The sequence below is a fragment of the Dryobates pubescens genome, chromosome 16 (assembly GCF_014839835.1).
Source record: "Dryobates pubescens isolate bDryPub1 chromosome 16, bDryPub1.pri, whole genome shotgun sequence".
Taxonomy (NCBI): Eukaryota; Metazoa; Chordata; class Aves; order Piciformes; family Picidae; genus Dryobates; species Dryobates pubescens.
In genome coordinates this window covers 25047037-25062175 of record NC_071627.1, presented here as the reverse complement: position 1 = coordinate 25062175, position 15139 = coordinate 25047037, and the positions used below count along the sequence as shown (strand labels likewise).

The window sequence follows — 15139 nt, the reverse complement described above, 5'->3', positions numbered from 1 at the left end:
GCCCTTTTGGAAATGGGGCTCTTGAGCTCGTCCTGTCTCTGCTAAAAGCAATGTTGGACTTTCTGACAAATAATGGAGGGCTGGGGACCCCTCTGAGAGAAGCTGCACTGCCGCGAGCCAGGGACAGCAAACCGCCACGGCAGAATTGCAGCAGGGTCTGGCAGCCTCCAGGGTTTGGTTAAGGGCTTGAAGCATCATCACTTGGGGCTGCAGGCAGCAGAGCAGCCTTGGCAGCACCCTCACCGGCAAAGCCTTGGGCTGTTGGGCTCCTGGGCACCACACGATGCCCTAAGCTTGTCCCTGCTGCTGCTTCCCCTCCCTGGCAGGGAGCTGTCTTCTCCAGAAGGACCGAGGTGACCTGCCAGGAGGGCAGGACTGCCACCTTGACAGCATCAGCTCGCAGGGGGCATCCAACCTCCCTGGTACTGCCCTTGAGCAGCCCTGGCACTGTGCAGGGTGTCCTGTTGTCCCTCTTGGGTGGCTGCTCAGGCATGATGAGTGCAGGGTCCTGGCCCAGATGGCTGCTGACAGGGAAGGGTGGTGCAGAGCTGTGCCTGAGCTCTGCAGGCGTTGCCACCCTGAGTCACCCTGCCAGCGCCACTGCTCTGTTGCTGGACTTCCAAAGGAAAGCTCTAGGCTGAGATCAGAGCTCAGGCACAGCTTTTCCTCCTTCCAGAACCCCAGCTCTGCTGCTGACCCCCTGGGTTTCTGTTGTGGGATGGAAGCTGTGCTGGGGCAGGTCTGTGCCTGTCCAGCTGCTGCTGAGCCCCAGCCACCACTCTCCTCGCTCTCAGAGCTCAGCAGCATCAGGTTTTTCTCCATCCCAGACTCAGCTCTGCTCCTCTGCTGCTGTTTTCACACCACTGGAGCATTCAGAGATGTTCTCAGACCTGCCTCCTACCCTCCCTGCCTTTAGACACAGGCTTAGCACCAGTCCCATCCCCCTGCTGCACACCAGGCTGCCGGTGTCCGGGGGGTTCAGTCAGCATGCAGCCGGGCAGCAGCTGCTCCCTGGGGAGCCTGGCAGCCCTCACCTGGGCACAGCTCCTGCTCTGGTGGCAGTCACCACAGCTTTAGGTTTCCCCTCGGACTGTTTGCCTGCACTTGGACCAGAAGTGTCTCTTCCACCCAGGCTGGGGCGGGCTGGGGCTTGGCCTCCTGGCCACAGGACGATGCTCTGGGCAGATTCGGGGAGGGGCACGGCGTGTCGGGCGTGGGACAGCGCTGGTGGTGCTGTGGCCTCAGTGAGCCCCAGCTCCAGCATCAGTGCTGGAGGGAGGCCTCTCCTCTGTCCTGATGTGGTGCATTCCGTGGCTGACCTTTAGGTGCGTCTGGGGTGCAGGTGGTGGTATCCAAGGGCAGCCTGGCTGTTCCTGGCTTCTGAGGCAGCCTGTCCCTGTGTTTCAGGCCTGTCCACCTCCTTCCCCATCGATGGGACCTTCTTCAACAGCTGGCTGGCGCAGTCGGTGCAGATCACTGCCGAGAACATGGCCATGAGCGAGTGGTCCCTCAACAACGCCCACCACGAGGACAGCACCCCCGGCCTCTCCGAGGAGCTCCTGCAGGATGAGGAGACCTTGCTCAGCTTCATGATGGACCACTCCCTCAGGCCCCCATTCAAGCAGAGCGAGGCCACGAGGAAGGTGAAAAGCAAAACGAGAACGAACAGTAAGAAAAAGCTGCCCAGGAGCGGCGACCCCAGCGTGGGGGGCAGCCAGCAGGAGAGCTCGGAGCCCTGGACTAACGACGGCAGCGACTGGTCGGATGACGCCACCCGGTCCGCGTTCACCCCGGGCTCCGTGCCCAGCAGGTCAGAGAAGGGGGCAGGGAAGCTTCCCGGGGACCGCAGAGGGCCGGGCGAGGCCAAGAAGGCGGCCAAGAAGGGCACGGCCCCAAAGGGCGGCGAGCCCCAGCCCCCGGCCGGGCCGAGGGGCTGCAGCGCCCAGGAGCCGGAGCCCAGCGCCGCCCAAGTGCCTGAGTCCGCCGGGAGCCCCAAGGCCGCCCTGCGCTTCAGGCCGCCCAAGGAGGCGCGGGGGGCTCGGAGGCCGCCGGCTGGCAAGGCGGGGGGCGCCGCGCTGCGCCTGGCGCACACGGACCTGGCGCACACGGACCTGGCAGCCACGGACCTGGCGCCCACGGACGGGTACTGCTCCGACGCCGAGATGAGCGACTCGGATGGCGAGCCCCGCGGGCGCCGGGCGCAGCGGGCACAGCGGGCACAGCGGGAGGCGGCCGGCGAGGACATCGTCAGGATGAGCATCCTGGCCTCCTAACTCCTGCCGCGCCATGGGGAGGCCCCGGCCCGGCCACAACTGCCATGCCCGGTGCCCGCCCGGTGCCGTGGCCGGGGGGTTTTTAACCTGTACATAGCTGGGACCTCGGCACTGGTGTCTCTCTCTTCCCTACACGCCTGAGATGCAGCTTCAGCTTCGCCGCCATCGAGGACCCTGCCAGCCGCGCTCCCTGCCTGGCTCCCGGCCAGACCCTGCTCCCTGGCAGGACCCATGCTGAGGGTGCTGAGAGGCTGGAGGGTGCTGGTCCCCCTTGCTTTCTGCAGGGCTGGCAGGTTAATTAATGGGCATTATTTAACGAGGTTGCAGAGCCCTGCCCGGGCCGGTTGGAGCCCCGGAGCAGGGCGCCAGCGGAGGGTTGGGTAGCTGTGGGAAGGGCCTCTCCCACCGGTGTGCGTCTGCAGGAGGAAGGAAGAGAAGCGATGCTCAAATAAATGATGACTAAAGCACAAACAGCTCGTGGGGTGGAGGAGAGCAATGCTACCTTCCTGGGCTTAGAGGAGAGCACCCCTTGGTCGTTACTGCCCCTTCATTTCCCATCGGGCTGGGATCCCTGCGGGGGGCCATCCCTGCCCCAGGGTGATTGAAGCGGTGAGAAGCAGCGTAGTGATTAACTCAGGTGAATTGATCAGCCGGCAGCAAGCTGGGAAGTGGAGGTGTGAGGCAGGCTGCAGGAGAAACACATCCTCGAGACAACACCCGGGGCGGGGGAGGGAGCTGCTTCGACCGGGAGGTGGAGCGACGAGTTCCTTGCCCGTCCCCGCTGGCTGCCAGGCTGGCACCTTCAGCGTCCCCTTTGCACAAGGACGGGTTTGGCCCCTGGGCCGAGCCTGCTGGCACCGGGGGGCGGCGGAGGGGCTTCACCATTCCCTTTTCCTACCAACAGCTCCCGTGGCAGCGGTGAATCCGTTCCTCCCCATCGCTCGCTGGGTTTGGCTTTCTGTTTGAGTTCCTCTGGTCCTGGTGGCGAGCGGTTGCCTCCTGGGAGGGCGATTCGCAGGAGCTGACGTCCTGACAATAATTTAATGCATAAAACGTCCCCAGTAAGCCTTAAATGTGGTGGAGGAGCCCACGGTCCCTGCGAGCCAGGCGGATTCCCGTGTTTGCACTTAACTGCGCCGTGACTGCGGCTTTGGCTTCAGAGGTCACAGTTCTAAGTCGTGCTTCGTGTTCTATTGGAGTGACCCCAGTGTGAGCTCAGGGAACAAACAAAATCACACACATGAAAAACTACAAAAAAAAAAAAAAGGAATTCACTGAGAAACTTTTGCTGTTGTTGTTTTTTAAAAATAGTAATTAAAAAAAAGTTTAAAAATGAAAAAAAAAAAGAAAAAAAGAAAAAAAAGAACTAAAAACCAAACCCCACCAGACCCACAGCACAGCCCGCACCGACCCCCGGCCGGGACACCTCTGCTACCGGTCCCACCCAGTCACTAGCCAGAAACAAACCCTGCAGTTGTCAGACCCAGCCGGCAGAGAACTCTTGTGGATGCCAAAGAATATCCTGACAGTCAGGCGGCGCAGCCAGGCGCCGACACTCACCACGAAAACAAAGCCAGTCGCAGAACGCCGAGAGCTGGAGGCTCTTGGGTCCGCGGGGGCTGAGGGCACGCTCACGACGCGCTGCTGCGGCGTTAGGCTCCAGGCTTGCTCCGAGGGATGCTGCTGCTCCCGGCCCGCGCCCTGCCGTTTTGATTTCCAGTGCTTTGTGCTCATCCCACTGTGAGCTTCCTGTTGAAACTCTGAGACCCCTGCAGCTGGCGTTCCAAAGTCGATCATCTTTGATCAGCCTTCCAAAGTCCTTGCGATTGATCAAACTGCAGCAGAGATAAGCGATGACAACCTGGCTCGCCCCGGGCTGCGGCGGGCTCCGGGCAGGATGCCTGCGCCCGGCCCTGCCTCGGCCCAGCACTAGCCCAGCTGACACCGTGCCTGGGGAGGAGCCTTCCTCTGATGGGAAACATGTTATTAGCAAGAAAATAACTAATCATTTAAGAGAAAAAAAAAAAAGGCCAACAAAACCCAAAATCGTCAAACCAGGAACCACTTTTGTTACAAATTAGTGTAATCCCTGGAGGCTGAAATGCAAATCTGCTCATGAATTAAGGCTCAGTATGTTCAGATAATGTTAAATACAGTAAATAGGACTTAGTTTATCTTACCAGGCTTGCTAGCTTTAGCTACAGTATCCTAGTATAAGAGTCATAACAATAATCAATATGCTGCCTTTTAATGAATCTTGCTTCCGTGTGCTTCACTCAATTATGGATTAAAAAAAAAAGAGCAAAAAAAGCAATCCACAAACCTCACTGTCCACAGCTCCTCCCATCGGCTTCCGCACTCCCTGTCTGCTCCGCACAGGAACGCACGGAGGGGACCCCTGCAAGAACAACCAACCCGGCGCTGCCGGCGCCAGGCAGCCGCTGCCCCGAGGCGCCCCCACGGCCCCTGCTTTGCCATCAGCAGGTGGTTTCACGGGGGGAAAGCTCCAGGTGGGCTGCACGTCAGAGCCGCGGAGAGGAACGGGCTGGGGGGAACAGAGAGCTGAGAAGGGGCTGAGGGACCTGGCAGGGCTGCGCCCAGCGGCATGGCCCTGGGCACCCCAGCGCGTCCCCGGCCCGCCGCCTCCGCGGGTTCAGGAGAGAAAAATGTACGAGGAGAATATTTTTGATGTTGCTGTAAATGTATTTTGAAATGACTAGAAAGAAAAGGATAAATAAAAGGTTTATTTTGGTAGGGAAATGTTGTCTTTTACGATGTATGAACGGCAGGAACTGACATTTGCACTGTACGGGGAGCTGTTTCCTTGGGGAAGCAGCAGTTGTTGATGTGCAGGTGAGGACGCGAAGAGCATCCTGCCCTGCTGGTGGAGCTCAGCCCCCACAGCTGCAGGAGATCCCCAGGACAGCCCCAGCACCACCCCCACTGCCCACAGCCTTTTTTGCCCCTTGCTCCTGCGAGTCCGGCTGCCTGCTGCCCCACAGCCCTCGCCCCGCCGGGGGTGCGGAGGGGAGGCAGGGCGCAGGAGCGGCCGCTGCCGGGAGGTTGCTGCCGCGGGGCAGGGCGTGAGGGTTGGTTGTTCTTCAAGGAGATTCCCCCCGCCCCGGTTTGCTCCATTCTGCATCCAAACAAACCCACTTCACATCAGTTACAGGAAACGATATGAATGTCGCAGGGGGAGAAGCCCCCTGCCTCTGTTTCAAAGAACGTGATGTGCCATTTGTTAATAGAAAAGAGAAATATTGAAAAATATATTGAAAAGAGCAATTTTAAATTATTTTTGGCTTATGTTGCAATATTTATTTTCTTGTATTAGAAATTCCTTTGTAGAGAAAAAAAATGTATTTTTCATTAATGCAAAAACCTATTTCTCCTTTTTGTACATTTTCCATGTTAGTTAATCCTTAAAGCAATATAATGTTACCAACCTCGTTCTGTGTGAGACTGTATTATGCATGCTCTTTGTGTTGCCTTGGAATAGCTCTGTCTGCCATTCTCTCCATCCTGTTCAGATACAGTGTATGCTGTAATACACATTGGGACCATGGCCCATTGCTGATGAAACAAAGGCCCCTTTGCATTCCTCAATGTGTTGCAAATGCAGTCAATAAAGCAGTGTTTCTGTGTCCCGCTGTTGGTGTCATGGGCAAGGGCACACCAAGCACCCCGGCAGCCCGAGGGCAGCCTGGGCTGCAGCCACAGCAGCATGGCCGGCAGTCAGAGAGGGGATCCTGCCCCTCTGCTCTGCTAAGACCTCAACTGCAGTGCTGTGCAGAGCTATGGGACCCCCCGGCACAAGGGACCCAATGGAGAGGGTCCAGAGGAGGCCACCAAGGTGATCAAAGGGCCTCTGCTCTGGGGACGGGCTGAAAGAACTGGAGTTGTTCAGCCTGGAGAAGAGAAGGCTCCAGGGAGACCTCAGTGCTGCATTTCACTGTCTGAAGGTGACCTACAGGAAGGCTGGGGAAAGGGGTGTTGGTCAACAGCCAGCTGAAAATGAGCCAGTAGTGCCCAGGTGGGCAAGAAAGTCACCAGCATGCTGGCCTGGGTCAGCAATGGTGTGCCCAGAGGAGCAAGACAGCGATCGCCCCCCCTGTGCTCAGCACTGGTGAGGCTGCATCTCAAATACTGGGTTCAGTTTGGGGCCCCTCACTGGAAGAAGAACCTTGGGCTGGAGCAGGTCCAGAGAAAAGCAACAAAGCTGGGGAAGGGACTGAAGAGCAGCGCTGGGAAAGAGCAGCTGGGGGAGCTGGGGGTGTTTAGTGTGGAGAAGAGGAGGCTGAGGGGAGAACTCATTGCCCTCTACAGCTCCCTGAGAGGAGGCTGCAGTGGGATGCCTCCAGCAGCAGAGCAGACTGAGGTGGTCTGGGTGGCTGTGCTGTGGGAACAGGCATGGGAAATGAACCCAAATGCTGGGAAGTAAAGGAAGAGGCCACACTGTCCTGCTTTGTCCTTCTGCAGCCCAGGCTGAGTAAAACCTGCCCAACAAAGTTGCCAAACAAGCACTTGTTACTCATCTCCCTATTTATAGGCACCCAGAGCACACAGAGCTTCCCTCTCTGCCTTGCTTGGGCTTTGCCTCTAGTACCCTCACCACAGATGGTGCTGAAGGCTCACCCCCGAGGGAGCAAAAGGAGGATTTCAGTTCAACTGCGAAAGAAGCCTTGGGCTGTCCCTGTATGCTCTGCATGAGGGCTGTGGAACCCCCCACAAACACCAAGGGGTCAGAGAATCACCAGCAACAGATGTGAAAATTGATTCCTTGCCCTTCAGCTTACCCTGAGAGAGCTGCAGTGGGCTGGGGGCTTACTGAGGTCCCTCAGGTGCTGGTGCTGCCAACCGCGCCGAACGCCGGGCATCGGCGGCGCCAGTGCCACGAGCGTGCGTTCGCCGCTCACCCTCCCAAAGTTCATACAGTTAGGGGAGACATTTTCTCTGCTAAAAATAGTTCCTTGGTCTTGCCTTTCCATGTAGGGCTGTGAAGTGATGTGGCTGCAGTGACTGCAACAGATGAATAAGAAGAAAAGCAAGACTCTAAAAAAACAAACAAACTGTGACTCAGCCACAGAGCAAGGGAACAATTCCACTCCAGCCGGTGCTGACCCTGGGTCCCAAAGCCTCTGCTTTGGCATCTTGCCCATCCCCAACTCGCTCTCACCCATTTCCTGCACAAGAAACAGCATCAGGAGTGTGGCAGGGAGGCTCTACCCAGGCACCTTCATTCCTGGAGGTTTAGTGTGGGGAGTAGGAGTGAGGAGATGGGGCTGGGTTTGTCTGCAGGCAACTCCCTCTGCTCCTCTGAGGGCTCCATATGCTGGAGACCATCCCTGGAGTCATGGTGGGGAGGAGCTCAACCCCCCAGCCAAGTAGTTCTGAGGGCACAGAGTGAGCCCCTGGCTTTGCTGATACCCATCCCTCATCCATGGGACGATGCTGTGGGTGCTGATCCTGAGCCTTGTCTGCGCAGGGGTGTAAATCATGCAAAGGACAACCGAGTTAGAGGGGAATGAGGAGGTGGGAGGGATGTAGACCCCCTCCCAAGTCAGGTGCTGGAGGCATTGTTGGTGCTGAGGCTGCTTGGAGAAATGAGGCCTGGGGGTATCCATGAACTATGCTGGTATGTGCAATGGTGGGATGGAGCTTCCCAGAGGGCTGGGATGGAGCCTCCCAGAGGGCTGGGATGGAGCTTCCCAGAGGGCTGGGATGGCATTCCCCAGCCCAAGGCACTGTGCTGAGCACCAGCTGTGGTGTTGTTGCTCAGGAGCAGCTGCTGCAGGTTCAGATGTAATAAAGATTAAAATAATTGACTGCCTGTGCTCTGCTCTAAGTGGTGCTTTATAAAGCTGACACTGAGCACCGGGAGAGAAAGCAGAGGTTAAAATATTGCTGCTGCAGCTGGGTCATTAGCAGCCCTGCAGTGAGCTGGAAGTGCTCTGATCAATGGGCTGGGGATTTCCCTGGGAGGCAGGCAGGTCAGAAAGCAAAATAACACAGCCCCAGCCATAACTCCTGGGAATGGCTCTCAGGAGATGCTGTGTTTGTCCAGGACTCTGCTGTGGGACACTGGCCATGCATGTGGGTCTGGGCCTGCCACAGGATCTGCCTCCACCCAGACATCCTCCTGTGCAGGCTGGAGTGCTCCCAGCAGCTCCAGGCACCCTGCAAGGGAGAGAAATCCCTGAGGAAAACAAGGTACTGAAAGCCCTTCCAAGCACAGCCAGCTGAAAATAGGTGGGGGGTGGCGGTAGACCAGAAATAACCCTCAGGCTGCACGGGGGATAAATCCCTGCCCTTGCTCAGCAAGCAGGATCCATGCAGCAGTCCCCAGAGGGGGAAATCGGCAGCTTCACAGCTCCAGCCTGAGACTAAGTCTAGGGGATAAGGCACAGCAGCAAGGATGCCAACCAGCCCTTGTGCTCTGAGCCACCCTGAGGGACACGGGAGTCCTCAGTCCCCAGTGAGACCAGCAGCAGCCCCGAGGGGGCCCAGTTCTGCCTCTGGGCATCTCTGGGGAAGGAGCTGGCTCCAGCCCAGTTTGGAAAGGCAGCACAGGGAGCAGCCTCCAGGGCAGCGAGGGCCAAGCACAGCCCTGCGTGGGCACAGGCAGGCTGGGGACAGGGACCCCTGCGCCCCGAGTGCCACCTCCTCCCCACCAGCCCTTCTCCAGCTGCTTTGTTAGCCTCTCTGGGGCATGGGGATGCCGAGGCACAGCTGGGCACAGAACGGCACCGCAGCTGTTCATTGGCATGACAAGAGCCAGGTTGTGTACCAGGCCGTGAGGATTTGGTCATTCCTCTGACCTGAAGCATCTCCCCAGTCTCCTGCCCGTGCTAGACAAGAGCTCTGAAGCTGGCTGGCATGAATGTACCAGGAGGAAGAGGCACTATAAATAGCTGGGCTCCAGGCACGTGGTGCAGGCACAGCCTGGCACCGGCACAGCCGGAGCCGGGAGCGTGCCAGGAGTGGCCAAGCCTCCACCACCAGCGCCTGCAGGCACCTCTCAGAAGCCCACCTGCCCCCTGTGAGCAGCACTTTCCACCCCAAGCATTAGAGGGTGAAGGAACTGCCCCAGCCGACCCCGAGGGAGGTGTCACTGGCACCTCCAGCTCACAGCTGGAAACTGAGTGGAGCCTCAGCAGCCCTCTCCTACTGCTTGCTCCTCAACTGCCTGGAGGAGATGGCATCGAGTTAGACCAGGGGAGGGTTGGCTTGAACGGGAGGACAAACTTCTGCACCAAAAAGGTTATCAAAGGCTGGAGCAGGCTGCCCAGGGCAGTGGTTGAATCACCATCCCCGGATGCATTTGAAAGCCATCGGAGCTCAAGGATGCGTAGCAGTGGCCCTGGTGGAGTTAGACGATGGTTGGGTTTGATGATCTTGGAGGCCTTTTCCAAGTGATTGTGTGTGATTGCTTGGGATTGGTTCTAAACCTCAGGGGGATGATCTCTGCAAGCCCGGGGGGCTGAGCTCTACTACTTTAAAGGCCACTTAAATCAGCTTGTCAGGCAGCCCGGGCTGCTCAGAGCTTCCCAGGCTGAGCAGAGCTGCACTGAGCGCTGTGCTCTTCCTGTTCTTGCAGAGTTTGTTGCCTTTTATCTAATACTTCGATGCTGAGCAGTTCCTTGTTTAACCACAGCATCTTATCTGTGTGATAGAGATCTGCAGCTGTGACATTTCAGGGTTGTTGCCTCTGCAGCATCTGCAGTAACAGAAGGATGAAAAGCGTCAGCATGAGCAGGGGACGAGGCAAATACACACTGAGTATCCTGCACGGAGGGGACAGGCAAGGGGTTGTTTCCCATGGGACAAGTACAGCATTTGGAAAGAGAAAAAGAGTTGATTCTGGGAGGTTTTATTGTTCAGGCTCTCCTTGTCCACCTCTCCTCTGGGGCTTGGCAGCATCTCAGCAGGAATGCTGGAGAAGAGCCCATTAAGTGCAGGGCACAGCTTGCCAATAGAATGGAATAGAATTAACCAGGTTGGAAGAGACCTTTGAGATCATCCAGTCCAACCTATCACCCAGCACCATCTGATCAATGAAACCATGGCACCAAGTGCCTCATCCAGGCTCTTCCTAAACACCTCCAGGGATGGGGACTCCACCACCTCCCTGGGCAGCACATCCCAATGGCCAATCTCTCTTGCTGGGAAGAACTTCTTCCTAACATCCAGCCTGAAACCACCAGGAACCCAGCAAAGGCTGCCCCAGAATGTCCCTACTGCAGGTCCTTGTGTTTGGGGTTGGTGGCAGACAGCAGGAGGGTAAAGGAAAGCTGCTTAGCTCTCATGGTGGTGCTCTCTGACCTTCTTCAGAGAGAAGGGAGCCTTTGGCTTGGAAGCAACAGGAAAGGTACAGCTGAAGGCCGTAAGCTTCACCAAGAGGGTTGTTCTGGACTGGCACAGGGGAGCTGAGGGAGAGGACAGGGCATCTGCAGCTCTGGCAGAAGCACCTCACGTCCCAGGAGTCAGCAGAGCTAGAGCAGAGGCTGGACAGCATGCTGAGAAGTGAGGTTCCTTCCGCAGGGGGAACCAGCCTGGGTCCATCAGAGAGGGCTCCCCTCTGGCTTCCATTCAGCACCGGTGAGGCTGAGTCTTGTTGTTCCCTCTGGGTGCAGAAGGAAGAGGCCAACACATTCAGCAGGAGACCATGGTAGCTTTGGGCTGGTTCCTCATCAACAGCCAGCCACAGGCCCAGTCAGAATGAAACTCCTGGTGAGGAGGACCTGAAACACAGGAACCCAGGGGAGGCTGCACCCATGCCCGGGAGGAGAAGGCAGTGGGGAGGCTGCAAAGGGCTGACACCAGCTCTGCCTGGGACCTGTGACAGTCAGTCCCCTCTGCTCCCAAGCCTGGCCTCCCACAGGTGCTGCAGCCCTTTTTAAGATGCTCTTGATCCCCATCTGAGCAAGAGGACTGAGAGGCTCAGCTCCTGCATGGAGCAATTTCCTTCTAATCCTGTGACACCATCAAATGCAAACCTAAAGGAGAAGCCCAACCCAGCTCCAGCTCTGCTCCTCAATGGATTGGTCCAAAGCCCCCAGCCTGCTTGCCCTGCACAGCTGTGCCCTGTGGAGCTCAGTGCAGCTCAGCAGCACGGCAGGATCATCAGGTTGGAAGGGACCCTGCGAGGGCATCCTGTCCAAGCCCCTGCAGGCAGCAGGGACAGCTCCAGCTAGAGCAGGCTGCCCAGGGGCGCAGCAAGGCTGAGCTTGGATGACTCCAGGTACAGGACCTCAACCACATCCCTGGGCAACGGCCACACCTTTCTTGAACACCTCCAGGGACGGTGACTCCACTGCCTCCCTGGGCAGCCTGTGCCAGTGCCTGCACCCAGGGTGCCACCTGTCCTTTCCCCAGGGCCATCACCTCACTTCAGCACGGGTTTGGCACCTTCAGCTGGGGAAGAGCAGGGAGGAGAAGGCATCAATGGGTGGCACCAAAAGCATCTCCTTCCCCACGGAGTCAGCGCTGCACGGCACCGCCGGTGCCCGCCCGGGGCACAGGGGCGCAGCACTCTGCCCACGGCCGCTGGAGGGGGCCGGCCCCAGAGAGCCTCCCTGGCCTCCTAGCAGCACCCGACCCCCTCCTTCCCTCCCCGCCACCACTCGCAGCAGCCACCGGCTGTGCTGGGGAGGATGCTGCTTCTCAGAAGATTTTGGTGGCAGACCTGTGCCAACTGGCTTCAGAACCACAGAGCAGAGCTCGGCTGCCCCTCCCTGAGCCTCACGCAGCTCTCCGGGAGCTGCTTGGACAACGTTGGGCTCTTTTTGCAATGCTGTGCTGACCCAGACAGGTCCTCAAGGGCATTTTCTTACCCCTCAGTTGGGCTTTCTGCCGTTTGTCTTCACAGGGCAGTTCGGCCAGGAGCTGCAAAGGGCCTTTAGCGCCTTGAAAAGAGTTTGCTCCCCTCACAGCAGCCCCAGGCAAGAAGCTCTGGAGATGGCTGCGCAGCTCCTGCAGAGCAGCGGTGCGGAGGTTAAAGAGTTTAGATCCTGCTGCCACCTACGGATGGAAAGCAGCGAGAGCAGCAAGTACCGGAGGAGACAGCTCCAGAGGCGCTGTGGTGGAGAGATGGCAACAGCCCTGGGCAAGACCTAAGCCTTCTAACTCAGCAAGCTGCAGAGGGCTGGGGTAGAGCGTCGGGAAATTCCTTACCCATCGTGTGAACAGCCCTTGTGCAGAGAAGGGCCATGGGAATGGGCAGAGCACTGGCAGCCCCCATGTGAGGAACAGCTGAGAGAGCTGGGGGTGTTCAGCCTGGAGAGGACAAGGCTCAGGGGAGACCTTATCTGCATGGACAGAAAGGGAGGTACCAGGAGGATGGAGCCTCCCTTTGTGCAAGGAGTGCCATGGAAGAGACAAAGGGTGATGGGGACAAGGTGCTGCTGGGAACATTCCCATGGCACTCCAGAAGAAAATGTTTCCCCATCAGCACAGCTGGACACTGGAATCACCTCCCAAGGGAAGCAGTGGAGCCCTCTGCACTGGACAGTCGGAAGACTCATCCTGGCAGGGTGCTGAACCAGCTCAGTGCAACTGCCCATCCCCTAGAGAGGCTGGGGGCAGGTGGTCCTGGGGGTCTCTTCTGTGATTCTAAGACAGAAGCTCAGGCACACTGTGGCCAGCTGGCTGACTGAGCAGGGTGATGTTATTGAGGGACTGGACTCACCTCCTCCTTCCCTAACTGTTCTGACTTAAACTCTTAAACTAATTGCACATACTTGCATTCAGATCCTCAGGTGACAACTTCTGCCAACCAGCTCTACAGGATGCCTAAAGAGGACATTTGCTGGACCATGGAAACTGCAGGGGTGGCAGATTCCAGCTTTGCTGGAGGAAGCAGAGGAGCCCTGTAGTGTGCATAGCACCATAGCTAGCAGAGCCTCTGCTGCATGGAAGAGGCTGCTTGGTTTGTGTCAGGGGGCACCTCCCCCTCCAAGAGCAGCCCACCTGCAAACTGGACCACCCTTCACTCAGCAGGACCAACCTTACACCTTAAGATGGACAGGCAGAAGAGGCCAGGCAGGATGCTGCAGACCACAACTCAGTGTTGGATGAGATGCATTATAGGTACATCAGATTTAATGCTCCTTGGTTGGCTTGGAAAAGACCTCTGAGCTCATCCAGGTCAGCCATCGACCTAACACCACCAGGGCCACCAAGCCATGTCCCAGAGTGCCATGGCCACAGGTCTCTGGTATGAACCTTCAGGGGTTTTGCTCTGGTTATCTGAATGCAGACACCGAGGGTGGGAAGCTGCCTGGCAGCTGGCAGGGTCTGAGCCACAGCCCTGCTCCCTACAGCAACGTTTGGTGCTTCCAACACAGGGTTAAAGATGTCCTCTCCTGCTCTGCCTTTTCATCAGTTCATCAAGCTCCAGCTCCTTGAGAAACCTGTTTGTGCTTTAACCCAGGACATGTCAGATGAAGCAGCTATTGTTCTGCACTCTGACTCACCACTTTGCATCACCACTTTGCAAGCCCCCGGAGGGCTTCAAGGAGGCGATGGCAGCCAGCCCTCACTTAGCACCACGCTGGCACTTCGCTGCTGCCCTGGCGCACGGCTGCTTCAGCTTCACTTTGCTTCTGCTGCTGCCCAGTGGTGAGCCCAGAGGGCTGCTTCCCTTTGCCTCGGTGCTCACTCGAGCCAGGGCTCACTGACAGCCTGCTGCCTAGAGAGACAAGAGTCTGCCTGCTGCTGCAGCACCTGGGGACAGCTGCTCCTTGCTGCCACAGCTCATGCAGGAGAAGCAGTATCCAAGGATCTGTTGCAGGGCCCTCACTACAAGAGGAAGATCGAGGGCTGTGAGAAGGTCTGTAGAAGGGCAGTGAGGCTGGGGAAGGATCTGCAGAACAGGAGCAGCTGAGGGACCTGGGGGTGTTCAGCCTGGAGAAAGGGAGGCTGAGGAGAGACCTCATTGCTCTCTGCAGCTCCCTGAGAGGAGGCTGGAGCCAGATGGAGGTTGGTCTCTGCTCCCTAGGAACAAGAGGCAGGACAAGAGGAAACGGCCTCAAAAGTTGCACCAGGGAGCTGTAGGTTGGACATCAGGAAAAATGTCAAGGCCTGGCCCGGGCTGCCCAGGGAATGCAGCCCCATCCCTGGAGGGGTTGAAAGGCTGTGGAGATGTGGTGCTGAGGGCCATGGTTTGGTGGTGGCCTGGCAGTGCTGGCTAACAGCTGGACTTGACCTTAAAGGTCTCTTCCAAAATGATTCTGCAATTCTGTGATTCTAATTCATAGGACAAAGGAGACCCCATCCAGATTATCCACTCCACTGAAGCTCTGCCATGAATCACAACTGAGCCCTTTGGAAATCCCACTCCCCAGGAGCTCTTTTGGAGCCAGACTCCTCTCTTCCAGCTGCAGGCACATCCCCCCTGTGCAGCAAGCAGCGGCAGTGGCCGAGGGGTGAGCAAACCCAAACCTTTCCAGGTGTCAAATGCAAGGTCTGATCCTGCTTTTCTCCTGCACCTAGACCTCAGCAATTCTCCTTGTGTGCTGCTGCTGAGCAGGTAGCAATGAACCCAAAGGGCCCAAGCAGTCTGGCTGCACTGCTTCTCTACCCCACAGCTGGCAAGACCAATGATACCCAGCACACCACGATGAGCTCAAACTGAGGCAGAATTCCTGTTCTCCCCAGCAGCCCCTTGATGACTTCTCACACAGTTCAGCTATCCCTGCCCTCCTATTCCTCTGTGCCAACCTTTTGTTGTTCACCTTCACCAGCTGAAAGTCATCTCCAGCCAGAACTTCCCCAGCAGTCACCACTGGCAGGCTGCTGGCAGAGCTGGCCCAGCCAGACAGCGCAGGGCACAAGCGCAGGCTGAGGAGGGACTGAGCTGAACTGGG

At 57.7% G+C, this 15139-nt stretch overlaps 1 protein-coding gene across 3 annotated transcripts in view; it reads left to right on the top strand.

Moving 5' to 3' along the window:
• Positions 1-3043, top strand: part of JADE2 (jade family PHD finger 2) — a 75403-nt gene extending 72360 nt beyond the window's left edge. For all 3 annotated transcript variants that reach the window (XM_054168209.1, XM_054168210.1, XM_054168208.1), the window contains one exon: positions 1408-3043. In XM_054168209.1, coding sequence (XP_054024184.1) covers positions 1408-2273 — 866 coding nt within the window. In that variant the 3' untranslated portion in view covers positions 2274-3043. The remainder of the gene's footprint in view (positions 1-1407) is intronic.
• The last annotated feature ends 12096 nt before the right edge of the window (positions 3044-15139 follow it).